Genomic DNA, 27,998 nt, shown 5'->3' with positions numbered 1-27,998 from the left:
TATCCAAAGTAATCAAAATCCCACCATTTTCTAATTTCTAGGGTTAGGGGGTTCCCCCCAAACTCAAAAGCTTCAGAGACCAGCGACCATTGTGTGATGTCTTTGGGCAGAAGGTGGACAAGATTACGTACTTCTTGTTGAAGATAGAACTTTGACAGCACATTGGCAAAGAAATTGGGATCCAATCGGTGAATCACTATGTCGCTATGGAAGATACAGAGATGCTTTACCACTAAAGGGCACTGATTTCGGAGACTCTGTGAGCTGCACCATTCTTCTCTTTCGGTGAAGAAAACTATTCTTTTGTCTTTAGATCCAGTAAGCATCGATCCATGGAAAGATACTAGAGTGTCTGCTTCCCACCGCTACATGTAGGCTTGCCCTATGTCCGGTTTTTCCCCGGACACACCCAGCAAATTGTTCCGCATTTTTTTCGGGGGGGGGCGGATTTTTATAATTTCCCAAAATGTCCAGGTTTTTTGCTGGGTCAAGCCTTGTAGGTGGCGGCGGCGGCGGCGGCGGCGGGGCGCTAGAACCCAGCGGCAAGGCGCCGCAGTCTCTGTGCTGCTCTGCTATTCTCATTGCTCTTTCCCTGAAAGCGGAATAAGGAGGGCGAATATCGTCACCGCGACTTCTGATTGGCTGCTCGACTGTGGGGAGCACTTGGGTCTCTTTTCTCGCGCCAGTTTCAAGCGCTTGGGCGGGAGAGCGTGAAGATGTAGACCGGGTTTGGAGGTGCTGCAGCCGGTAGTTCGCTCCCTCCCAGCTTTGCTCCGCCATGGATTTGAGTGACAGCCCGCGCGACGGGGCTGGTGGTGGTTGCCATGGAGGTTAGAGAGGCGCTGTCGTTAGGTCTGGTCTGGTCGGGTGGGGATGGGGTGGGAGTAAGGGGGCTGCTGGCAAAAGGGGGAAGGCACTGTGTGGCCAGGTAAGTAGGGAGTCTCGGAGAGCAGACGCTCCAGCATGGAGGGGAGAAGACAGCTGCAGCAGCGTGTGGTTATTTGCAAAACCCGTTGGGGTGCGCGCGCGAGTGCTGGGAAGATTGTGAATCCTCGTGTGGGAAAGGAGGCAAAGATCAGGAGGGAGGGGGACCGAGAGTTAGGCAGCCATCTCTCGGCACCCGATCGAAGCCCCCCAGGACAAAATCAATAGCAGCCTTTCTCTCTCTCTGGCTCCCCCTGCTCCTTTCCCCAGCGCGCCTCCTCAGCATCCCTCCTCTCACGCTTTTTCCAGCCAACGATCCCTCCCCACCCCGCACAATCACCCTTCTCTCCCCTTTTGGGGGCGCCCTCCATAAAATAAGGCTGTCTTTGGCTTAGGGAGACCCTCCTTTCCTCTAACTGGGAGTTATTGATTTACCCACATCCCACATCTCTGCTGCGCTTCCTGACGTTTTCCCCCTGGCGATTTCTGTTCGCTCCCCCCCCCCCTCTCCTTTTCTCTGCTGTTTCATTCCCCCCGCCCCCCTCGCCACTGCGTAGCTTTTTCAGTCCTTTGCCTTCTGTCTGGACGCCCCCCCCCAGCACTCCTCTCTCCTCTTCCTTCCCTTCCCTCTCTCCTTCTGGAGGGATCCCTCTTCCATTCTCTGTCTTTTCTCTGCTTTCCCTCCTCCCACCGAGGTCTTCCCCCATCCCCCTCCACCACCGGCTGCGTCCCTTTCTCCCCCCCTCCCTCCAAATACAGTGTTCTACCCCCTACCCTACACTGCCCAGCCTCTGCCTAATGACTTGCTGTGAAAGCCTCATCCAGGGTCTGTCAATCTCTTTAAACCTCTCCCTGCTCATCCCATCTTCTGTTTTAGGGCCATAGCTCAGTGGCAGAGTATCTGCTCTGAATGCAGGCCCCCATCTCCAGGTGGGGTGGGAAAAGTGCTCCTGTCTGAAACCCTGGACAGCTGCAGCCAGTCAGTGTAGATAATACTGACCTAGAAGGTGGCAAATGTGTCCTCTTTTTTGCCTTTTAGAATATGGCAACCCTATTATAGGGACCAATTCTGACTTTGCCAAATTAATAGACTATCCAGAAATTTGACCAAAAGTATTTATTGTTTGCATCAGTGTTGGAATAGTAGTATAAGGTTTCATAATAAGTAAGAGTATATCATTTGAAAATAAAACTAATTTATATTCAGCTGAGTAATGGACTGCTCTATGAATCTCATCATGTTGTTTAATAATACAGGCTAGGGCTTTTAAACAGAAATTCAGAAACAAAGGTGATAATGGGCATCCTGTACGTTGACTATCTTTAGGAATCCTCCCTAGCCAATGCCACCACCGTAAGGGCTGAAAATTAAAGCCTTTGGGGTGGCAGTTCTCATTATACTGCTACTGCCACTATGGTGGACAATCCAATGCTGCCTAGAGTGTGAGGGGGAAGCATCCATTAAACAAGAAAAAAAAAAAAAAGTAGATGAGCAACAAGCCCTGGAGGCCCAGGCCAGGCAAGTTGCTTGTCCCCCTCTCTCAGAAGCCAGTCTGTGGAGAAGAGTGTAAGGAAGGATTTATTTTGTTTGTATTTATACAAACAAAGAACATAATATTTGGGAATGTAAAGTTCCAAGCGTAACACTAATATGTGCTGATGAGAGCTGAAGCTCAACAGCATATGGAGGGCCACAGGTTCTCCTCCCCTAGCATAGTAGGTGAAGGTACACACAGGATCATTACACAAAAATGGCAATGTTGGAGAGATCTGTAAAGGGTTTGCCCTAGCTGGGGTTTCCCAAAGGAACACCACATACACAGGCTTTATGGGGGGCAGGGTGATTAAGATTTTATTGATACAAATGTACGTAGGGGTTAGTCTCCTGAAAAATCAAAGACTGTGATTTAGTGCACTTAAACCTCATACTGCACACTGCTAGGCTACACTAGAAAGAACCCAAATCAGATTAGGTCTTTTTTCACATTTTAACAAGTTCTGGCAAGTCTCCACCTGTGTTGGAACAAAAATGGCACAATATTACGGAATGGAAAAGTTCCAAGTGTAGCACTAATATGTGCTGATGCATGAGTAATTAAGCACCTGTAATTAGTATTATCTGTAAAATTCTAATACTGACCTACCTCATAGAGTTATGAAGTTTGTTTTACAAGGGAAATATGGACAAAAGGAGGCAGTTTTGGACAGTAGTGACATCATTTGGGCAAGGAAAACCCAAATTTGGTCTGGATTCGTAATGATTTTAGCCAGTCACAAGGAGAAGATAAAACCCCATTGGTAGTCTTCCAATTAAAAAAAAAAAAGAATTCAAAGACAGAATATGTGCTTCAGAAGCATTTTAATTTATAAACAGCAATTCCCATTGACTTTATTTATACCATAAAAAAGGCAATTTACAAGCAAGAAACAAGAAATCCATCAGAACAAAACAAAGCAGCACTGAAATATTCATGTCACAAAATCTAGAAACAAAACAAAAAACCGAGTACAAGATTAAAATAATCATTTGAATAAATATTCTAAAACATTTCATGCTATAAAATAATCCTTAATGGCAAGTTAGTTGCTTTTAACAGCATCCGCTTTAGCTAGCTTCATTTACTTCATATGGTGATGAAGTGTGGAGTTTGTGAGGTTACCGGTTTAATATTGCAAGGTATTGACATTGAGGTTAGTCATTCAAAGTGTTCAAATATTTATGAGGAAAAACAAAATCAATCTATAAATGGTAGATGTTTACTTAATAGTACAATTTTCTGATAAAACAAGTGTAGCTAGATCATGCAAATCAGCCATGAGTTTCTCCTCTAAATTGAAAGATGTGTAAACAGGCCTTCAGCAAAGTCCAAAGACTAATCTCCCAGTATGCCCAGTGGTTTTCACTCTTTTGACTCTTCAGGGATTATTTCCTGCATTGGACTGATCTGTTAGGGGACTGCTGGATTCTGAGGCATGTTCTAGAACAATGGAAGGCAGATCAGAACCTACTGGGTGGCTTGCAGTAGACCAGCAAGGGTTTCTTATTCCTAGCACCAAAGAGCTCTCACAGCTACTGAAACAAAACTGGTGAGGGGAAGGAAGCAGGAGTGGATTTTGGTTTGCAAGGACTGGAGCTTAGTTCTGGTACCAAAATTAAATTTCTTAGCTTATGACATCAGGTGGATAACTGGCCTTGTGGCATGAATTAGACCCACTGGCTAGCAGTTCCTCAACACTGGCTTAGTATTTGTTCAGAGGCACCCTACACCTTTATGTTAAATATCTGTCCACCCCACTGAGCCACTGTTTTGTACCTGCTTCTGTTGTGTGTACTTGAGGCTTCTAGGGTAAAAGGTGGGGAAGGGGGGGGGACCATGCTTGGTGGCTGCAAAGCTCTTCTGGGATGTATTCTCATGTTCAATCTAAGTGCTCTCCAAGCTGCATGTTGGGCCTTATGTCCTGCATGAACTGAAAGTTCAGCGTAGCATGCAAGCAGTACTCCCCTGCTGGCTGCAGTATTAGGAATGGCAAGCATTTTCCCACGGAAGAGCCCCAAACTTCTAGGGAATGCAAGGGTTCTTCAGAGCACAGGGTTGTATTCAATGTTAGTCATTTGGGTTAACTGGGGCCCATTCATTCCAATGGATCTACTCTGAGTAAACCTTTGAAAATTTTGAAAACCACTGCAGCATGCTGACAGTAGGACAGCTGTGTCCTGTGTCTTAAAAGCAGATATTTATAAAGGTTATAACCACAGCCATGTTACTGACACTTTGCTCCATATCTCCAAGTAGGGACACAGAACAACTCTCTCAGACCCAATTTCCATTTAGCATTTATTATGTAAGCTTGCATAACTGATTTAATGCACCATTTTAAGGATGTCTGAGAGCGCAACAGGCTGTATAGTTTTAAGTCCTTTAAGGGTATTTAACTGAAAAAAGAGATGCATGACTGCCAAACTCTGAACATTCTGAATGACTTCACTGAACTTTGGGTTCAGTTGCTGAGTATTACTGTTGCTTACAATTCATGGAACTAAATAGACTCATTCATATATATATATATACTATATATTATATATATAAAGGATTTACACAATTCCCAAATACTTTAAAATATATAAAAATTTAATAAATAACCCTGACCAGTCTAAAAGCACCATTCAAGGGTAAAATTCCCTTAGAAAATAGATTAGGTGTTGCATATTTGAGTCCCTTTTCAGTGGCTTCAACATGAAACCCTTTCAGATGACAAAAATAAAACAGAAGTCACAGTAAACTAAAAACATACATTTCAAATAAGATAGATTTCAGTCAAGATAAAGCTCTGTCACACTCTCTTCTCCCAGCCCTTGTTTAAAAATTCGTGCTAATCTTATGTTAACCCATAACAGTTACATCAAAACCACTTAATTCTGACCAGAAATAAATGAAAGACTTTCAGAATATATTTAGTTATTCTGGGAACCTTAAAAGAGACTTGTAAATAATCCAATTTAGGCTAGGAGTGCTCAATCCCAGAGGTGGTTTATGTGCACTTTAATCTCAACCCTGCATGTAGGTAATTGGCTCTTTCCCACATGCATGGTGTCTGTGCCATTGTGGGGTGATGCATATGTAAAAAGAACATTTATCCATGGTTAAAAGAAATTGTATGTGTGGACTGCTGGATTTTGCTCTTGAGAGGAGTGCACATTATCCCCTCCCACTTAACTATGATTAAGAGCCTTGACTAGCTTTAACCATGCTGAACTAGCCAGGTCAAGAACCAGATGGAAACCTGGTTATAGTCTTATTCATAATTAACATCAATTCAAACATTGCTCTTGGCCAGGATCAAGGTGGTGTGGTGTGGTGAGATTTTGCTCCTGACCTCTGAACTGTGGCTAAAAAGAGGTCAGGTCTGCAACAACTCTAAATAAGCAAGACATGGACAAATCTGGTAACTTATTATGCTGCAAAGCATAAATAAAGGGCTGGCTAGAGGCTACTGAAATTCCACATGTCTCCCCTTAAGATGAGCATCCCTGATTTCAACTTAAACAGTAAATTCTGCCAACAGTGAAAGACAGTATCCTTTCTGCCATTAAAAGCATTCACACTTGAATACAGAACCAACTGTGAGGCGCTGCGTTGCTTAAAAAAAAAAAATCTCACGTATTTACAAAGCTATTTTCTGAGTCTTATTTACAACTTCAATAGAAATTATATGGAAGATAAACCAGTTAAGAAAAAAAATAACAGCTGCTTAAAACCACAAATATTAGCAAAAAGTATAAAATTTATTTTTGTTTTTCACAGTTTGTAAATAGGTTAAAACATCTAGAGGAGAAAAAAATTACACTGTCACTGTTTTTATTATTCTTCACATTGTCTATGTAGCTAAAAAGGTAGTTTGAGAGACTCAATTATGAACCAGCCTGCATTTCACATATTTTCAACCCAATATTTAATCTTACTGGTTTTCTTGGCTTTTGTGTTCATTTTAAATGAAATACACTAACAGTTGCACACTAATCAAAACTGTACAGCAATCAGTACTGCACAGTATTTTCAGAATTCACCTAAAATAATTCACTGCATGCTTTTCATCCTGGTGGACATAAGATATGAATTTCAAAGGATAAGAAGATGGCACCCCATTACCATGGAACCATAATGTGACAAGGCACGATTTAGATGCTGCTGCCTGACTTGAAGCTTTGTCTGCTAGTCTCTTGTGTGTTGCAGCACATCTAGGGCAAAACCCAAGGAAGACAAAAGCTGCTTCAACACAAAACTTTCTGCCCTACACACAGGCAATCCCCAGCCATTTTACAGACACTGTGCACTAATGTAGACAACCGAGACAGGGAACTGGGAGGCTACAGGAAGCCAGCAGCTCCTCCAATCAAACAGCATTTTGCCAGCTGCTACAATCTCCGGAGGTACTGCTGAGTGTGGGTAGAATGCTAAAACAGTATTCCTATGTCAAATTCCTTCAGAAATGTGTACACACAGTGTGTAATGTTGTGCTGTATCTTCACCCATTGATGATGTGGAGGTGAATGCATAATGTGATGATGCATCAAACTTAGGATAGATGCTGCATGTGGGGTGGGGTGAAAATGGGACATGGGACTACCACTAAAATAGAAAACTGCACATGTCTGCAGTTCTGCACCTCCTATAATTGCCTTGTATGAATATTGCATTGTTTACACAAATGCACCTACAGAGTGTATGAGAACACCATTTACAGTGGTACCTCGGGTTACAGACACTTCAGGTTAGACTCTGCTAACCCAGAAATAGTACCTTGGGTTAAGAACTTTGCTTCAAGGTGAGAACAGAAATTGTGCGCCAGCGGCGCGGTGGCAGCAGAAGGCCCCATTAGCTAAAGTGGTGCGTCAGGTTAAGAACAGTTTCAGGTTAAGAACAGACCTCCGGAATGAATTAAGTTCTTAATCCGAGGTACCACTGTATTTGTGTGCTAGATTTATATCCTACCTTTTCACCAAATGGGTGTTCAAGGTGGCTTGTGTCTTCTGTGAACTGGCCTTTAGGCACATTTCAAATTCAGGGAAACAAATGGAAGATACACAAGTTAACTACTCCAGATTAGATCTCTAGAGCTGCCTACATGTCCAGTGAAGCTCTTGATCTTTACAGTACTATATTATGGCTTGATAATTTTGAACCCCGATAGGCAGCAGGAAGAGGAAAAACATACCGGTCTTGTTCTCATGCTACACTGAACAGTAGCTTAGAGCTTTGTGCAAAATGGGCAGTGCAGTCCCTACTTTCTATGGTTTGAAGTTGCCTTCTTTAGAAACTGACCAGAGCTTATTTTAAATCACCACCAGTGATTCTGTGAAAGTGAAGCTAAATGCTGCATAAGTCTTTTCAGCTGCATGGAAATCAGAGGGAGAAGTATAGGTGCCCAAGGCTTTGTTTGGACTTGCTGAGGCTCATGCGCACAGCACTAAACCGTGATTTAGCATTATGTGAATTTGGCCATCAACATGAATGAGTATATGGAACTCAAAAATCTCTCGAAAGTCAGGAGATTGATAACTCCTAGGCTTTTAACAGTTCCACCACAACATTTGAACCTGAAAGCTGTACAATCAAAAATATCCAAAATTATGTTAAGTCACTCTTTGGTAAACTCAAACCAGTTCAACCATGTTTACAGATTCAAAAACTATATTTAAAACAACTTTTAAGATTCACACAGAGACAAAAGTCAGGGAAATACAAAGTTAACTGCCTTTCCCCTCTTTCCTTGACTAATACTACTATGGCGTAAACCCAAGTGGCTTAAAAGGCACCACACCACAGGTTCCCTGTAAAGGGTTACATTTTTAACTCTGCATGTCCAGACTTTTGTTTGATGGTCTCAAATGTAAGCATATCAAAAGGTAGAATAAAATTGATTTGTATCTTAATGTGTTATAAGAATGAATGGACAGACATGTACCCTCCCTGAAGCAGGCTGGAAATCCAGAGGCCTGTGAAAAGCATTTCTCTGCATGCTTGGGATGGGTCTGTCACCAATTCCATTCTACCTGCCCAGCTGCATTCCTCCCATTTCATTTTACACCGCTCTAGCCTCCTGATCCTCAGAAGTGGATGGGGGTGGGGTGGGGGCTGTAGTAGGAAGTCAGAAAGCAGGAAAGGCCTGTGTGCACATATGGAATGTGCACTGAAATTGGCTTTTCTGGGGCTCCAGCCCTTGTTTATACTAATAGTAGAAAGGGAAAAGGAGGGAAGTTAGTGTTTCCCTGGGAAAGAATCTCTTAGGCAGCTATAGTAGGAAAAGGATGATCATTTTGTCTAACTAAAACTGCGTCTAGAGAACAAACCTGATTTACTGTTAACATTAATCCTTATTACTGGCTTTGATAAACAGTAAAGAAAAGTCCATTCTAAAAATACTGCAGAAGTCTATTCTTTTAAAATCTCAAACAAAGCTGTAAGCCCTCAAAACCACTGCAAGCATCCAAGCTTCATTCTTTTTAAGTGATTTGGAAAATGAAAGCTGATATGGGGTGCTGGTTACAAATTGTATAAATCACTTGCTCTCCAGCTAAAGTACTTTTTATGGAACACTTTGTACAGATCTTCAAAAGCTCCAAACACTGTATCTATCAGCCACCCATAGTATAACCACAGCTATTTTCTCAGTGTTTTAAATCACAGAATATAAGTGAAAAATAGAAGTAGCTCCTGAAGAATGAGAATTTTGAAGGATTATGACTTCCTATTAAGAAAACCCATACACTTTTATGTGATTAAAATTCACAGTTGTGAGAAATTTAGGGAATCATACAAGAATTAAGAACAGAGGCTCAGATTCAAAAGTCAACACATTAAATTACAAACACACAAAATCTTGAAGGCAGCAAGAAATCCACACATTCTGAATATCCTGTCTGGGAGAGGTGTCAACAAATTTTTGTGCAGCGCTCCCTATTTCACTCAGTGGGGAAAGAAGCAAACATCCAATTTGTTTTAAGAGGGAACAGAATGCTCCTACAAGTGGGTGAAGATTTAAAACTCTAATGAAGAGAAAACGGGTTCCAATAATTCCATATACAGTACCCGCAGAAGGATCCTTTTTGATGGCTACCAGCCAAGTAAGCATCTCACTGTGCCTCACTGCCCAGGCTTGTACCAGCATAATTTTAATGCCTCTGTACTGCTCTGCCAGGAAACCTTAAAGCTACAGCAGCACTAGCTTAGGGAATATAAGGCAGAAACTGAAGCAGAATCAGGAGAGGAGACAGGTAGGTGGAGGGTGGGGGGGAGGGGTCTCTCTTGTCATGCAGCTTCTGTCACTAACAGCTTTCTATCCTGATGAATATATCTACCAAGAAGTTTCTCATTCTGCCAAGCATAAATATATCCAAGTATATATACGTACTAAAAATATTATTCACAAACATCTGTATTCTATTTACTTGATAAGAGTTTTCATACAGCAATTATTTGCCAGCTCACACTTTTGTGAGGTGTTTTCTGGCAGATAAATAACTGGAAAAATCTGTGATTCCACTATAGTAAGGTTTCACATTTTTTTATATCTATTATGGATGTAATAGAAAAAAGTTAGCACCACTTTAGAAAGATACCAAACGTCTGAAGGAGAAAAAATTATAATTTCTAAAAGGATGTGTAAATGTGTTTGTCATTGGCTCTTTATGAAAAATAAAATACTGAGCAGCTGTTGAAATCATGGAGAAGCCAAAAGAACTTCTCTAATACAATAAGATATATTGCTCATAAATCCCGCATGGCATTGTTACAAAAAGTAAAAATACAAGTGCTTTAATTTCACTTGAAAATGGTAAATCGGAAGTTATGGCGCACCTGAAAACAGCTCTGTGGAAGTGATTCACTAGAACACTGTACAGAAATATTGCAGAAATGACTGCAACGTCCTGCTTAGCCTTCTTTAAACCAACTATATATAATCAGAGTGATTAAAGTAAGACTGATTTACCTGGTATGCTTTCTACAGTACGAAATGAAGGTAGATTCTGAGGATAGTAAAAACATTTAAAACCACAATGCTACTTTTGGGTTGGCTAGTATAACAACACATTTCTATATAAAAAAGGGGCAGCACCACAGGTTGTCTAGTTTATATTCTAGACAAAAAACCCAAACAATCCCCATTGTAAAGTTAATACAATTATGGCATTTGGTTTATGCATGCTATTGAGCAAAGTTATTTCAAAGCATTGCTCACTTTTGGACACAATATATGAACATGGGGGGGAAAAGCAAAGCTTCATGAAAAAGCAGGAAAAAACCCTAAAGAGAAGATTAAAAGTTGAAAGCCTTTTATAGAGAGGATTTTTTCCTTTCCATTTAAGATACTTCTACATTCACCCCAACCAAAAGAGAAAAAGTGAACATTGTATATATGTTTATATATAATAATATATATTATATAAAATTCAAAGCTATCAAAATAGTTATTCAAACAACAACAAATAAACACCCACCCAAACCCACAACTTAGTATGACACATAGATGGGACTCTGGGAGGTATACCTTATGCTCCTACATAACATGTTTGTTAAGGCTGCCATCCTAGCACACTACTGGAAGCAAGTCCTATTGAATTCAGTAGGGCTTGCATCCAAGTATACCTACATAGGATTAGGCTGCACAAAGCACAAAAGGAGAGGCTATACCATTCAGCCGTATCTGCTTGTTTTTAGTATCTTTCACTGTTGAAGCCCCAGCCTCCCTCCTTCTTCATGTATTGTTTGCAAAATATTATGCTCTTTATAAACATTTTTAGGAGTAAAGCTAACCCTACTTCCTTCCAAAGAAAAGAAAAAAAGTCAGTAGCCTTCTGTCCAGGAACAGGGACCAGAAAACTTGCAAAATCAGGAAAATGACAATGCTGTTATACCTGTTACAAAACTTATCAAAGAAACGAGAAGGAAATGCGTTGATCAATGTGCTTTGTTTGAGTTGCACTGAGGGACGCAGTAAATTTTAATCAGATGTCTGTATATCCATGCTATAATCCAGCGTTTCAGGGGCTGAAGCATCATCATCTCTCTGTTCGATATAGGCTTCTGTTCTTTCTGGAGACTCAACTCTGCTTCTTACTTCTGCTACACCAGGATGATTCTTTCGCAGGTGCTGGTTTAAAGTTCCCTGGAAAGGGAAACATTTTCCACAGACCTCACAGCGGAAAGGTTTGTCATCTGTGTGGCCACGGATATGGTACTCGAGTTGGTCCTTGCGCGTGTACTTCTTCCCACAATATTTGCACACAAAGGGGGTTATTCCCATGTGCAGCCTCATGTGCCTATCAAGACTCCCTTTCTGGTTGAAAGACTTCCCACAGTATATACAGATTAATCTTTCACTGTATGCATACCAGTGACCTCTTGAATTCCTTTCCCGTGGACTGTTTTCATAACCTGGGTGATTCGCTGCAGATTCTCCATCAGCTCCTTGTGCTGAAACATCACTATGCAAGTAGCTAGTAGAGATCCGTTTTTGACGGCCGCGGCCTCTAAGAGAACCTAGCATGGATCTTGAAGAGCTTGAGTTTCTTAGGCTTCCAAAGGTGTCAGGTGCATTAGCAGATTGTGATGAGCCATGGGAATATAGAGAGTAGGCATTGTGCAATACAGAACTGTAGGAGCCAATGTTAACAGCCACTACTTGCTCGCCGTCCACCATTTCAGTGTGGTATCCATCATCACCAAGAGAAGAGCTATCTGAGCAACTTGGCCGGTCAGATTTTTCCATTTTAACTTTCACCTCAGCAGCCTGGCTCTCTCTGACTACCAAGTCCCCTTGGTCATTATCACCTTCAATCTGAATCTCATATTCTGAAATGCTCCCGCTACTACCACGGTCTGAGTGCCCTTCTTCTTGTAGACGGTTACGGAAAGATTTGTTGGAAGTTGTTTCCATTCTTAAATCACTGCCTGAAGTAGACTGCCGCACCTGAGAGCAATAGGGAGGAGAGATTTCCACTGGATTGGCAAAATAACTGTCATCTTTAACACCGTTGTGGTTTTCCGGAGCATCTTCAGCACCAACAGTGACAGAGTCGACTTCACCAACACTGATCTTTGAATGGATACTTTCAAGTATCTGTGTGCACTTATCAATGACACACTGCATCTGCAGAAAACTAGCTGCAGTTAGAAAGCTAACAACATCCTTCAGTTGCAAAGACATCCTTCCAGTGTAACAAAAAGAAAGCAACTGTTCAAAGACACTGGGATTTTTAATAACTGATATTGAGAGGCCGCTCATGGTACTTAATGCAGAATGGTCACGGAAATATGGAGAACTGGCAGCTAGGACAGCTTTGTGAGCTCTAAACGGCTGACCCTGAATATGCACAATGATATCACAAAGCTTTCCCTGCAGGCGGAGCTCATTCAATTGGCTCAGTACGGTGCTGCTGTACTCCGGAACGTCAAACTGGATTAAACTGCTGCTGTCCATGTCTTCTGGTGTATGGTGTAACCTGCAAAAGCCACAAAAAGAAGTACTTATAAATCAGAACTTTAAAATGCCTGGTGCTTTAAAGATTGAAATCAGTCCATTGACATGCACAGTAACTTACACTGCAAACAATCTATACATTGTTGAGACCGAAAATACAAGCAGTAGCAAACAATAGTTTTTACATGCAGCAATAAGACTTTCCCTTTTACATACATCTGAAATGTTAAATTCAAAGTAACATGGGATGACTTGTGTAGTGTTACATGTAGTAGTACTAAACTGACAAGTTTGTGAGTAGGTAGTTTGCTAGTGAACGTTTTCTCTACATAATTTTGCAATTAGCAGTTTCAGTGACCCAAAGCTACTAACACTTGTTCGTATCAGAAATCTTAAGGACTCTCACCTCCTAGTTGATTGGGAATCAAGCCTTGAAAGAGTACACTGAGTGCAGAGCTGGACAGGCAAGGAAAGGAAACACAATCTGAACAAATGCTTTAAGCAGGACTGTTGATCCCAAGTATTGCTGAAGCAAACTTGTATGTCATGCAACATTACAGATGCAACGGGTTACAGATGATCTTGCAATACACTGAGGTTCCTTCCTTTTGTGGTTTAGAGATAGCCTATCTCAAGTGTTTTCCTTTCAAAACCTGCTAGGTGAAAGAAAAACAACTTTTGCCAAACTAAAGTTATTTGCTTTATTGCAAGCTATTAATGCACATTAAAGGTAAAGGTAAAGGGACCCCTGACCATTAGGTCCAGTCGTGACCGACTCTGGGGTTGTGGCGCTTATCTTGCTTTATTGGCCAAGGGAGCCGGTGTACAGCTTCCGGGTCATGTGGCCAGCATGACTAAGCCGCTTCTGGCGAACCAGAGCAGCGCACGGAAACGCTGTTTACCTTCCCGCTGGAGCGGTACCTATTTATCTACTTGCACTTTGACGTGCTTTCGAACTGCTAGGTTGGCAGGAGCAGGGACCGAGCAACGGGAGCTCACCCCATCGCGGGGATTTGAACCGCCGACCTTCTGATCGGCAAGTCCTGGGCTCTGTGGTTTAACCCACAGCATCACCTGCATCCCTCGTTAATGCACATTAGCAGCCATAAAAACATTCTTTTCCTTATGGTTATGGTAAAGATTTTCTAGTTAATTTATTGAACTGTTAAATGGTCATTTGCCCTAATGCTTTGTAGGAACAAGTGTGGAGCCATGTAAAACTGTTCAGGTCTCATGTGGGAGGGGTAGGGAGAGGAAACCTTTATTTCCTACCACCCTGAAACCTTTTCTACACACTGTGCTGGCTGCCAGCCTTGATCCCAAGCACCTTATTGCTGTATAACAAATGGAAAAGAAGTGGTGTTCTGGAAACTACCTCAAAGAACAAATAGATGTTTTTTAACCTCACAGCACACATCCCTAACCATAAATGATCTTATAGTACACTATATACTATACATTGTTAGCAATTCAAGCAGGCCAGTCATACCCCCTTAGCCAGGGGTCAGCAAACCTTTCCAGCAGGGGGCCGGTCCACTGTCCCTCAGACCTTGTGGGGGGCCGGACTATATTTTTTGGGGGGTGGGGGAATGAACGAATCCCTATGCCCCACAAATAACCCAGAGATGCATTTTAAATAAAAGCACACATTCTACTCATGTAAAAACACCAGGCAGGCCCCACAAATAACCCAGAGATGCATCTTAAATAAAATTACATGTTCTACTCATGTAAAAACACACTGATTCCCGGACTGTCCACGGGCCGCATTTAGAAGGTGATTGGCCGGATCTGGCCCCAGGGTCTTAGTTTGTCTATGCATGCTCTTAGCTCTTGTGTTCTCCCCTTCCCAATATTCCACAGATCTGTAAGTCATTGAACATAAGCCCTTGCACCCCCTTCTCTTTTTAAATACACCTCTCTTTTTATTTATGACTCAATAAGAACATAAGAGCCTGCTGCATTAGACCAATGGCCCATGTAGTCCAGCTTCCTGTTCTCATGGGACTAGACCAGTGTTTCCCAACCTTGGGCCTCCAGCTGTTTTTGGACTACAACTCCCATCATCCCTAGCTAGCAAGACCAGTGGTCAGGGATGATGGGAATTGTAGTTCAAAAACAGCTGGAGGCCCAAGGTTGGGAATCACTGGACTAGACGCCTGTGGGAAACCTGCAAGCAGGACGCAAACACAAGAGCGTTCTCCCTTCCTGTGGTTTCCAGCATCTGGTATTCAGAAGCATTTCTGCCTCCAATTGTGGAGGCAGAGTAGCCATTGATAACCCTTTCCTCCATGAACGTGTCCAATTCTCTTTTAAAGCTATCCATGCTGGTGGTCATCACTGCCTCCTATGGGAGCAAGTTCCACAGTTTACCTAGGAGCTACATGAATTGCTTTCTTTTATCTGTCCTGAATCTTCTAACATTCAGCTTCACTGCTTGTCCACAAGTTCTAGTGTTATGAGGGAGAAAAAAGTTTTCTATCCACTTTTTCTGTACCATTAATAGTTTTATAAACTTCTATCATTTCACCTCTTACTCGTATTTTTTCTAAACTAAAAAGTCCCCAAAGCTGCAGCCTTTCCTCCTAGGTGAAAATATTTCAGGCTCCATTTTGCTTCCAAACCAATAGGCATGGGATCACCAGAGTTTGGTACACTGGAGTGAGTGATGACGACACCTGTACCAAAAGCAGAGGGCACTGACTTGCAACTTACACAACCAGGCATAGCCCACCAGGTCCATATTATTGTTTGGCAGATGCTGGATAGTCCCTATATTATGGCTATCTCAAGCATGCAAAAACAGGTGTTTTACGGAGATTATGATGGGATGTTATATTTAGCTGGTGGACTGCATTTGGCTTTGCTGGTCATTAGTTGTTGGTATATTACAGGCAGCACAGAATATTATCTGCAAGCACCTGATATAATTCCATTTTTGGGTTAGGCTGGTACCTGGATGGGAGCTTTCATAGGAAGGCCACATATGCTACTGTGATCACCTTGCATGAGAGGTAGTAGAGAAATATAACAATTAGATAAATAAACTGTCTTTTAAGATAAAGGAGATATAAAAGGAATTATCTAATATAAGTTGCTGTATTAACAGTCAAGTTTCAATACAAAAAAATCAGAAGTATACAGTAGTAAGCATTAGAGTTATCTTTGCTGCCAAATTAATCACATTAATGTTTCCTACTTCATCTGTTCTCAGATATCGGAAGACACAAAAGCCTTTTTTATTTTGAAATAATTTAAAATCTACAGAAAATGGCAAATAGAGGACAGATGAAGTAAAATGCTGCCATCTTTTCAATTTGACCAAACGTCGGAATCTTTCCCTCCACAGTTCAGTATCTGAGCTGCACAGACAATATAGTCAAGCCAACTTTACTGTTAAGAAGTAGATTTCAATATTCAGTTTTTATTAAATGGGAAAATTCAATTATTTCCACCCAAATGAGACCTTCTCGGGAAAGAACAAAGCAGCACAATTCTCCTTCCCCCAATACAATTCCTTCCTTCTTGTGATTTAGTTTTTTTCCAAACAGAGAAAACATTATTATTTACTTCTTTTATATATATATATATATAAAAGCACAGTTCTGTATATGGTCTACACTGCACACAAAAACTAATCTATATATTCCACAACACTCAGAGAGAGCTCTAAAAGCCAATTCAAATAGATTTATATGATGAATACATATGCATCATCTTGCATATTAATGATGTCTCAAAGCTGTGCATTGTCAGAGCCATCTGGTTGCCTAGGAATTAAAGGCATGTACAGTGGTACGTCTGGATACGAACTGCCCCCTTTGGGAATGCTTTGGGCTACACATGCGGCAAACCCGGAAGTAAAGGAAAGTTTTCCGCCACCTGCGCAGAAGCGGGCTACCACCACCAGCACCTGCACAGAACAGCATGCCTCTGGATGCAAATGTTTTGGGGGTAAGAACGGACTCCCGGAACGAAATAAGTTCGTATCCAGAGGTACCACTGTACATGATCCCAAAGGTATAACAATAGTTTCACAACAGATGAATTAAATATATATTTGCATTTACTGTAATAGCAAAATTGCTGAACTGTTATGCTGAAATGGCTATAAAAGAACCAAATCCTGATTTGGGCCTTGAAAATGCAAATTGTGCAGTTAGAATAAGTTATGCAAGTTTGCTCATTCTGTATTAATAAAATCAATATGCAACCTTTTTGTGGGGGGTGGGAATCTGTTCTTTTCTTGATGAGTTAATTTACAGAAGTGACAGCTATATGGGACAGGTATATATCCATGCAAGGAACAAGAACTCTATTACATGGACCTTGACACATTTACAAAGTACCATAAATATGTACAGTATTAAAAATAAATCAAGTAGTGCAGTGTGCTGTTGTACAGCTCCCTTTCATTTCAGTAATGCTTTTGCCACAGAAGTTCTCCATGAACTGTGCCCTGAACATCAGATCTGTCTGCCCCACACTCTGTTATACTTAATTATGACCAACTCAAAGCCAGTTTCTGCACAAATCCTCACCATCAAGAGAACTAGAAACCTACCCATCAAAGTGATCACAATTCTGTACTAAATGTCAGAGTTGCATGTATACTCTTTGTATGATGAACAGCAAGTACTTGAGACACAGCATATCCAAGGCCACCCACCAAATTATCTTAAGATACACAGCACATGAGTGCATACTTAGGATCTCATCCCAGATCAATTCTGCCAGAACTCATGAGCTCCACTTTGCCTGGGAGCAAAACTTGCTCAACTGGACTGATGCACACCCGGTTTACCCCCCCCTTTTTTTGCAAGGATCCCATCAAGAAAGAGATAATTTGATGGTCCATACCCTACCTTCTAGGGCTGGGCGATATCTGATTTTCAACACTGCAATATATCACCAGTTAAACATCACAATATACTGATATATCACAATGTCTCAAATAAGGATGGAGCTATGTAGGTGCATTGTCTCACTTCAGTTTTTTCCATATTGTGATTTTTGCTTAGCGCACACATTTCACAATTTGCGATATATTGCCAGGTCAAAAATTATGCAACCAATATCATTAAACTGGTTTTGGATGCTATATTGATATATCACCCTGTCCTACCTTCTAGGGGCCCCAACTTAACCTATTTTTTTAAAAAAAGTACCAACAAACATCTTTGAGAGAAAATGACACTGGGGAATAAGGCTAATGTAGAAAAATTGTACAAATAGCTTTCCAATATTTTCTTAAACAGAACCAATTAAACATAGATTTATCTACTGCAATTTCACTGTAGATTGAGGAGGAAGAAATGCTGGATACAGCATTCCAACTCTGAGCAATGCCAAATGAAAGGGCTTCTGTTATGAGTTATAGACATAACAGAAACTTTGCCTTGATTCTAAATATTCAACACTAGTTTTTGAGCAGCCAAGAGACACTCTTCACCTATAAACTTATACCTTGGTTTTCGAACAGCTTACTTCTCAAATGTTTGGGCTCCTGAACGCTGCAAACCTAAAAGTGGCTGTTCTGGTTTGTGAACTATTTTTGGAAGCCGAAATCCAACGGGGCTTCCGATTGGCTGCAGGAGTCTTTAGGCATGAACAGCAGTTTTAACCAAAATTTTAGCTTATATATCAAGACCTGAGATTCAACAGAAATTTGTCCAGCCCCCAATCATAAAAGTACATTGGACACACATCTTGAAAGGCCAAGAATACTTTCCAAAATTTTTGTTTAGACAGATTATAAAGCTTCAATCCGGTTAAACGTTCATACTTGTGCTCCATACAGCATTTGTGGTAATATCTTAAAACTGAACACTTGAATTGATAAGGGGGCATGCTGGCCTACCTTGACATAAAAGAAAGAGATGAGTGAATTATAGCTCTGTTGTGCATCTACAGTCACATACAACACTTGTGTTTTCCAAGAGCTGGTAGTTTGAAATGCTATTCTCAGATATTTGTAAAATTTAACCTGTTCAATTGGTAGTCCATTGATTTGCCAGCAACGTTTGCATCATCTCTGAGTAAAAACTAAAACTTTAGATTTATCATAATTAATCATACTTAAAGCAAACTTCCACAACTTGGTGCCCCCTCCATATGCTCCATCACTCCTAACCACTGACCATGCTGGCTGGTCTGATGGAAGCCTTAGTCCAAAATGTCTAGAAGCTACAGTGGTGCCCCGCAAGACGAAATTAATTTGTTCCGCAATTTTTGCCGTCTAGCGAATTTTTCTTCTTGCGAAGCACGGTTTAAACGGTTTAACAAAGTCGCAAGACGTTTTCGTCTTGCGAAGCAAGCCCATAGGGGAATTCGTCTTGCGAGGCAAATCGCAAATGAAAAAACCTTTCGTCTAGCGAGTTTTTTGTCTTGCGAGGCATTCGTCTTGCGGGGCACCACTGTACCAGGTTGGGCAAGACTGACCTAAGATGAGGGCTGCCTAATTACAAGCAGAAAGAGCCAGTTTCTTTGGGTAAAGAAGGAAGTGTGAAAACTATATTTTGATTTCTTATTCCTGGACTGGTTGACTATATAGTGCTACCTTATGCAGAAAAAAACCATTAACCATTAATCCATACTATTTACTACAGATAGAGTAACTCTTCCAAGATTCAGGCAGAAGTTTCCCCCAGCCCTGCTACCCAGACTACCTGTGAAGGTAGAGGTTGATTCTGGAATCTTCTAAATACAAAGCATTTATAGAAACCCAAGTGCAAAGCTAAATGTTTCTAACTTTAAAGTAGCAGCAGTCTTTATCTCCCAAGAACATACATATTAGAGGTTTGCATTTTTAATTTTTTTTTTTGCAAGCAACAGCTTCTGAGCTGCATGGTGGAAGAGTGGCACAAGTCCTTCCTCTCCACTATGCAGATAGCCATCCTTGTAAGCCACGCAAAAAGCCAGGCACACACAAAGGCAAAAAACCATCCATCTCAAAAAGGGGCCATTGATAAATCAGTCTCTCTCTATAGTTATTCCTCTGTGCAGTCACATGTACTGAGAACCTCACTCAGAAAGATGACCAGCTCTGTGGTTAAGGGAAAGTGCCTGCTCTGCTGCTCAACTATGCCATTGCATGTGAAATTGTTGTTTAAGGTGCTTTGATGGCACCTTTTCTACTTGCCTCCTGTTTATCCTGTGTTGGTGTAGTTGCTTCTACATGAACCATTGGATTTAGAAAAAGGCAGCCTCTCACTGTACTTTCTTACAGTGTATGTTTATCATACCTCCACAAAAAGTCATGTGGTTTCGGAGCAGAAGGGGGCCTCCGAGCTGTGCATTTCGGTCTTGCAGTGAGCAATAAGAGCAAATAAATATACAGAGAAGATAAAGCAGCCTTGAACGTACGGACTCTCGTTTTATTTAACTATGTTCACATTTTACAAATCAATAAACAGGACTTCTAAAAAAAAAAGTCTATAAACTGGAGAGGCCCAATGAGGTCAGCACATAGAGATGATAAATCAAACTCACAAACAGTCACTTGCTTTGTCATGCCTTGCAAGGAAGATTCACCTCCAGAGAACCACATACAGTGATGCATTGGAAAATTGAAAAAAATGTCCTCACCCCACATTTTTACATGTTATCAGTATGCCACATATCACCAATAGGTTTGTGCAGGTTGGCCAGTTAAATATATAATTTATGGACTATAAATAGTTAAAAGTAACACTATAAACCAGGCATGTCCGAAGTCCATTGCTCACGTGGCAGTTCATTTCCTGGGGTAAATCTTCCATCCCAAAAAAAGCTCAACAATCAACAACTTCAAACCTTGGTCAGCCCTCATGGCCCTCCACTTCATCAAATCTGGACACCACTGCTATAAACCATATATGCTAGCTTACTATAAAACAAGGAATGCAATCTTGGGACACTTTGTGAAAATAACCAACAGAAGTAAATACAAAGATGTGTTATTTATAACAGGGTTTTGGTTTTTAACCCAACATCCCCCACTCCCACTTCCCAGACCAAAATTGTACCAAGTACACAAAATGAAAAGCTAAATGTTTTTGCAGAAAGGTAGAACGTGATGCAGGTGTGGATTTAGCACAAGAGAGATACTGGTAGGCACATGCGAGCTCAGTGACAACGAGAGCACAATTGCACTGCTGCCAGCTGCCATTCAAACTCATTTGCTCATTTCTTGGGCTGGGCCTGTCCAGGGATTTACATTTACCATGCGTTTGCAAAAAGAACACCCCCTGCCCCACCTCCAGTCTTATTGGGGAGGAAGCTCTACTAACAGAAGAGTTGAGTTTAGTAGTTGCAAATGTACACTTCACCCACAGGCTTGGAAACTCAAGAACAATGAACCACACCTTAGGCACAGGTACTTATACACAAAGGCACAGCTAATTTGGAATGTTGACTATGTTCTAGTGGTAGAGAGGAGTTAATATGGTCACTTTTAAAGTTATTAACCCAATGCAACACCTAGAGAATGATGCCCACAGAACTTGTTGATGAGATAATCATTACACTTCACAATTCACCTCTACTCAAACATAACAGAATTATAGGGCATACAGAATCTATTCCTCTCCATCAAATGATGGTATTCACATTCTGAGGCAGATTTTAATTAGTAAAGATTCAGCACTAATTGTTTTCAAATACCAGGTCATAGATACTGTACTCAAATGGGTGTGGGGAGAAGGAACTTTTCCCCCCAATGATTTGTGTGCCACTTTCCATCAGCTGTCTGATTCAGTTGAAAAACACTCAGAGAAACTGGTATTGAGGAAGAATCTGTAGAAAAAGTGGGAGGGGAAACCAATTAGGTAACCTGGGAAGGACTTACACCTGTCTGGGATTTCCATCACCTGCACTGGAGCGCATCTAAGGAGGGGAGCCACATGCACCTTTCCTGTGCTACTGAGGAGCCATGATACAAGTGTAGTACAGTTGTCAGTATTGTACCTGAGAAACAAGGGTTCAAATCCCCTCTTGGCTATGAAGCTCACCTTGGGTCAGTCACTACCACTCAAGTTATAAATAATTTGGAGTAATGTGGAGCAGCAACAGCCTCCAGGCCAGGTGGCAAAGACTGCAGACAGGCAAGCACTATCCAGATCACCTATATGATGCCTCCTTCCCCTATTTCTTCAGACTCCTTACCAAAGCCCACTCTTCCATGAATCTTTCAACTAAATCACAATTCCACAGACTAGAACTGGAACAAAATATATTAATGCATAACTGTATCAGCTCACATATGTCCCTTGCTACCTTGGCACCACTCCGCTGCCTTCCCCACCTGTCAAGATTTCGATTGTAAGCCTCTTGGGAGAGGGAACTACACTTTTATATAAGGATCCATATGAACACTGATGGTACTTCATAAATCAGGTGTGGCGAACCTTTGGCCCTCTAGAACTACAACTCCCAGTATCCCATGGCCACTAGCAATCCTAGCTAGGGCTGGGAGAAGTTGTAGTTCCACAGCAACCAGAGTGCCAAAGGCTCCCTACATCTACCGTTTCATCTATCACTTATAGCACACTGTTGCTTCTTCTTTAAGGAAACTCAAAATACTCAACAGACAACCAGTGCCCAACCTGCAGAGTCAATGTCAGGGGTCAGCAAACTTTTTCAGCAGGGGACTGGTCCACTGTCCCTCAGACCTTGTTGGGGGCCAGACTATATTTTGAAAAAAAATATGAACGAATTCCTATGCCCCAAAATAACCCAGAGATGCATTTTAAATCAAAGCACACGCTCTACTCATGTAAAAACACCAGGCAGGCCCCACAAAGAACCCACAGATGCATTTTAAATAAAAGGACACATTCTACTCATGTAAAAATATGCTGATTCCCGGACCGTCTGGGGGCCGGATTGAGAAGGCGATTGGGTCGCATCCGGCCCCTGGGCCTTAGTTTGCCTACCCATGGTCACTGTGGTGCTGGGGTTCAGTGTCAGATCTGATGTCAAGTACACCCATGTATAAACTAGCAGTCAGTTATGAAGATTACTGGGTACCTTGGGGTCACACACACACACACCACACTCAAGTTAGTCTGCTTCACGGGGTTGTTGTTGTACTTGGGAGGGAGAAAAACCAAGCACGTTGCCTGAGCAGAAGAGAAATGTGTGTGCATCAAATTACAATAGATTTCCATGTTTACGCAGTTTAAGGCTAAGACACAAAGAAGAAAAGCAGGATATGTTTGCAAGAGTAACGAACAAAGCCCAACGCCCAAAAGAACTAACCTGGATTCAATCAACCCCTACAAAAGGACCGTCATTGTTTTTGATTGTTAATTTGTTATGCATTTTTCTTTTTATATTTTAAACCACCCTGTGATCCTCAGGTGAAGAGCGGTATAAAAAAATAATAAATAAAATAATGAAATAAATCACCATCCATTAATCCCTACATCGTTTTGCATCCAATAGGAGTCTTACACCTTCGCAGCCCCACAGCCTAACGGGGGCGGAGGGGTGGTGCTGCTGCGAACACCGTCCTTTGATGCCTTCGGCGTGCCCAATATGGGAGCTGGAAGAACCGTAAACCCCAGCACTCCTCCCCTCCCCCGCATTTCTTACCTGAGGGGGCGTCGGGAGTCTCCTCACATGGCGGGTCCGCCGGAGGGAGCTCGGTCCTGGCCCGAGTGCCACCTTCCCCCCGGCCGACGCTGCTCCCCCCTCAGTTCCCTCGGCCAGCAGCGCCCGGAAGCGAATCCTCCACTCTCAAGAAGCGGCACTTCCGCTACCGGAGCGCCACAGGCAATGGGAGGAGCGGTTGGGAGGCAGACAAGGAGGCATGTGGGGCCGGGGGCGGACCTGCGCGGCCACGCCCACCCTCGCGATGGCCACGCCCGCTTCTCGGCAACCGCTCTTTCTCCGGCGCCTCACAACAACGGGCTGAGGGGTGGCGATAGAAGGGTGCGCATGCGCTCTCATCTTTCCGCGCCCCCCGCTGGCAGTTCTGACACCCGCTATACCTGGAGAGGTTCCTGCCCTCTCTTTTTATTTCCTTTGGGGGGGGGGGGAAGGGCGCCGAACAGGACTGAAGGGGACAAAAAGCTTTATCTCCATTATTTTATTTTATTTTATTAATTATTTTCAATTGGTCTACTCCGAGTAAGATTTACATTGGACACAACACTATATTATTAACAAGGCTTCTAAATGGAGCTCTTTGTCCAAGTTGGCACCTGTGTTGGACTTGGAAAAACTGAGAGAAGAAACTACCTGAACGCGCTGCTTAAAAACACGCCTGCTGTCCGTACCCTTTTGGCTAGTCACCAAACATTTGCGAAGGCCTCCAACCAAATTTGCAGACTGCAACTCATTGGCACTTAAACCAATCTGCATTTTCCAATGAGCGTTTTCAGATAACCTGAAGGATCTTGGCTGCATCAGTTGAAGATATAAACATACGTAATGTGAAATGCTTTTTCTCAATGTTAACTATTGAATAAAGCATCAACCTTCTATTTTTTGAATAACTTGACATTGAGTATGGGAGTATTCTATTTGGTGGAATAACAGCCTTTCTTGAGAGTAGTGGATGACATTAATATTTGCCTTGTAATGCAGAATTTCTACACTCCTGAAGTTTTTGTGGCGAAATCGATCCTTCACTGTGCTCTCCCCCCCTTATCTTCAAGCTTCCCTCAGGAAGATAAGTGAAAATGGACTTTTGCTTTGTTATAATGTGTAAAGTTTGAAATGATCATAAAGTGGCATTTAAGATGCTGTGCTTTTTCCTTCGATAATGTTGCACTCAATAAAACAGGGCTTCGTTCACACACATTGCTATTATATAAAAAAGATGGAGCTATAAAAATGAAGAAAACTGAAAGTAGCTGCCCACAAACTCAAAGCAAAATGATTAAATCAGAATGTGTTTTAAGTATTTCTTTTTTAATGTAGTAAACAAGCCTTGGTGGTTGAGATGGCCCTCCTGTAAATATATTACTAATGTGTGGGGCCACTACCAACCTTGTGGGTGGGACATGATCATAGGACAGCACTGTGTGAGCTTATACTGCCATGTAGCCTATTGACCCAATAGGGGGTGCATATATAAGAGAATAATCACAAGGTGTTAGTCTGCACACAGGGGAAAACCTGAAAAATGTGGACACTGGTTTGAAATGTCACAGTCCGCATCCTCTCTTTCCAGGTCACATCCCTCACTAGCTCTGCTTTGCATTCCAGATATTTTTGCCTGGCTGGAATATGTCATTTAACTGATAGTGAATATTGCTTGTCTGGAAGAAGGGGTGTGTGTAGAACCTAGCCTCCTGTACAAAGTTTTTTAAAAATCACACTTCTTGGGGTTTTCCACAACAAGCATGTGTTGCAGATTTAACATTTCTAATCTGTATTTGTCTTCCTGTTCTGCAAAAATAAGCTAATTTAAATGGTTTCCATTTTGGGGGGTCCAAAGTTTATAAACTGATTAAATCTGAGCATTAGATTCTTATAATCATGAACTCTCAGTGACTGGTATCTCCAGGGACATGGAGGTTAGTAAGATCACAATTCATTCTGGCTTGGTGTGTACTTAAAAATCAGTATTTATGTGGGTGTTTACACTGTGGGTTTCTATGGTGTGAGCTTTTTAGTATTTTTTTTTAAATATAATTTTTATTAACAAACCAATCAAATCACATTAGTTCCAAATTACAAAACCAAATTTTTAATTTTTTTGTTGGGGGTACCCATGCTTCGAGCTCAGAAAGGGATCCAAACATCTCTCTTGCTGCTGCTTTAATATTCACAGTTCTGTCCAAATAGTATTCACAGTTCTATCCAATCTTCTCTTTATTGTTTTCCTCATTTTCTTGTTGTTATCATATATTCCTTTCTTTGTGACCTCTGATAGTCTCCACAAGTGGGTTGTGAGCTTTTTAGTATTTGTTGGAATAAGGTAATAAAGTAATTCTGCTTTCCTATTAAAACTGGCATGTAGGGTAAAAAAGTTGTGCTATGCTCCAGAAATTCCTCTGCTTTAGGAAATGTGAACTATACAGTATAAATAACTTTCACAACTGTTCAACGTGGTAGAATTTCCAAAGTGTCTCAGGTACATCACTAGCAAGCCTGATTATGAAGCGTAAAGCAAAGATTTCACACAGCTTCAAATTAATCATGTACATATTTTCAGTAAGAAGAAAAGTACCAGTAATGTTTCTAAACACATCAGACCAGCTGAGCAAATCAGCAAAGGCCAGAAAGGCAAACCAAAAGGTTAGGTTATGTTAACTAAGACCTCATCTCAATAGACCTTATAGGATGCTTCTCTGATTTGAAAAGTATTTATGGCCATATTCAGCAAGCAATATAATGCCACATGATTACAGTACAATTAATCCTACCATGAACAGCCTAATCTTAATTTTGCTTCAGGATTTGATTATATCAACAGCTAGTTCAAAACATTGACATGGTACTAAGAGAGGGGTTTCTTTTGTTTTAAATGTTTAAATGTGTATAATTTACATTGAATCCCTATTCTAGCTTTTTCTACAGGTTTTCTACATGCTAGACTTTAACTATTCATGCACAACAGATCATATATATATATATATATATATATATATATATATATATATATATATATCACACAATATCCCCTCTGTGAAGAAACTTGGAAAGGGCACTGAATCAACATGTTCACTATTTCAAAACTGTGTAGAGCAAGGTTCTTATGCATGAATATTGAATTTACTGTGGATTTAGCAAAGTGACCTGATTTAAGTTGAAGTTCACCCACTTTGTTTGGAAAGCAAACATTCTTCTTGGTCCAGAGCACGGAATGTCAGTTATGACAGCTGCATAGAGGGCAAATTTGTTGAGACTGGATATATCTTTTTAATGTTTTGGAAAGAAACTTCCAAATATGAATACCCTGACAAAATGGGGAGATTAAATTCTGTTTGTTGTGACTACAGTGTTAAGTTACTTATCCTTGTATTTTTCCCTGTACTCATTTGAACATTGATGAGTGGAATTGGACATCCTTCCTTGAGGCTAGTCTTCATGTTGTTCACCACAATAGTATCACATTATTTTTGTGCATATCACAAACCAGTTATCTGCCACCTTTCTCCCAACGCTTCTGCCACCTTGTGCCCTGCACCATCTCCCAAATTGTTCCAGTGTGTTTGGGGAACCCCCAGAGCAGATTTAGTGGGCATGCAGGGGGCAAAGAGGGAGGTAACATTCAATTGCACAAGGAGAAACCTTGCACTGGTGGAAAATTCACCATAGCGCAACGTTGAACATAAGCAAATGTCACAACAGCGCCCTCCCCAAAGAATCCTGGAAACTGTAGTTTACCCCTCAAAGATCTACAATTTTCAGCAGCCTCAAACTACACTTCCCAGGTGTTTATGTAGGTTTGTGCTTTAAATGCATGGTGCGTAAGTAGACAAAAGCTCATCTATTGCTTCTCTTTTCCTGCTTTTCTCACCAGGCTCTGTACGTAACACAAACATACAGCAAAGCACCCGTTCTGATACAAAATTTAGCACAAGCCCGGGCTTCAATTTCCATTTTAAGGTCCTTCCTAATCAGAGGTGTTCCAGAGTGGTAGTCATGTTAGCTTGTTATAACAAACACACAAAGCATCTTACAAGTTGTAACTTTCTTTCCACTTTGGGTCAGGTTTTTTACTTAAGAACTCACTTGATAGCCATAGGTGACGAGGAATTCCATGTAGGCGAGTATCCAGGCTGGTGGTTGAAGGATGCATTGGCTCATTCCTCCTCCGCCAGCCATTTGGTTCCTGTGTTAGCCAGAGGAAGGAAAGTCCCCTCTTCCATGATTGGCATGGAAATACAATGGAGTTTGATGGAGAGGGGGCCAAGTGATCCATTCTTCCTCTGCCAGTCCAACTGGTCAACTTTTTTTTTAGTAATCTAAGAGCAGCAATCAGGGTGAAATTCAATTCTGCCTGCCCTTAAAGACAGACCTACCTAACTTGCATTTTTTGAAACAAGCAATCAAAAATGTAGGTCACCTTTCAAATTCGCACTCCTCTTAATTTTGCAATGCAGTTCTTCAGTTCCATCCAGCATGGAAATCCGGGTTGGTATTTTTCTGGAGGGAGG

The 27,998-nt window shown here is 41.5% G+C and overlaps 1 protein-coding gene and 1 long non-coding RNA gene across 5 annotated transcripts in view; one reads left to right on the top strand and one right to left on the bottom strand.

The window, feature by feature from the left end:
- Positions 1 to 27,998, top strand: part of LOC310698639 — a 175,383-nt gene that overhangs the window by 16,731 nt on the left and 130,654 nt on the right. The window contains exon 4 of one of the 2 annotated variants that reach the window (XR_014521641.1): positions 42 to 7,194. The exons of the other annotated variant lie outside the window; for it this stretch is intronic. This is a non-coding gene — a long non-coding RNA (uncharacterized lncRNA). The remainder of the gene's footprint in view (positions 1 to 41; positions 7,195 to 27,998) is intronic. 2 annotated transcript variants of the gene reach the window in all.
- ZBTB34 (zinc finger and BTB domain containing 34) lies at positions 3,267 to 23,666 on the bottom strand. Of its 3 annotated transcripts, XM_083485926.1 has the most exons (3): positions 23,479 to 23,612; positions 22,912 to 23,003; positions 3,267 to 12,925 (listed from the first exon to the last, which is right to left on the bottom strand). In XM_083485926.1, exon 3 carries the CDS (start codon positions 12,901 to 12,903, stop codon positions 11,425 to 11,427), a length of 1,479 nt encoding a protein of 492 aa, XP_083342052.1. In that variant the 5' UTR covers positions 12,904 to 12,925; positions 22,912 to 23,003; positions 23,479 to 23,612; the 3' UTR covers positions 3,267 to 11,424. The 3 variants fall into 3 exon arrangements, with proteins under 3 accessions (XP_083342052.1, XP_083342050.1, XP_083342051.1); XM_083485924.1 differs by lacking the exon at positions 23,479 to 23,612 and having other exon boundaries at positions 22,818 to 22,953; XM_083485925.1 differs by lacking the exon at positions 22,912 to 23,003 and having other exon boundaries at positions 11,374 to 12,925; positions 23,479 to 23,666.

Source organism: Podarcis liolepis (genome assembly GCF_965112155.1).
Source record: "Podarcis liolepis genome assembly, chromosome: Z".
NCBI classification, from domain to species: domain Eukaryota; kingdom Metazoa; phylum Chordata; class Lepidosauria; order Squamata; family Lacertidae; genus Podarcis; species Podarcis liolepis.
This window is presented reverse-complemented; position numbering and strand designations above follow the sequence as displayed.

Excerpts from the sequence above, each read along its gene's own strand:
- ZBTB34 (XM_083485924.1), bottom strand. The coding sequence starts at position 22,873 with ATGGGTGTACTTGACATCAGATCTGACACTGAACCCCAGCACCACAGT. Across the intron at positions 12,926-22,817 it reads CAGCACCACAGTGACCATGG|GTTACACCATACACCAGAAG; the intron begins GTAGGCAAACTA and ends TGGCTTTTGCAG.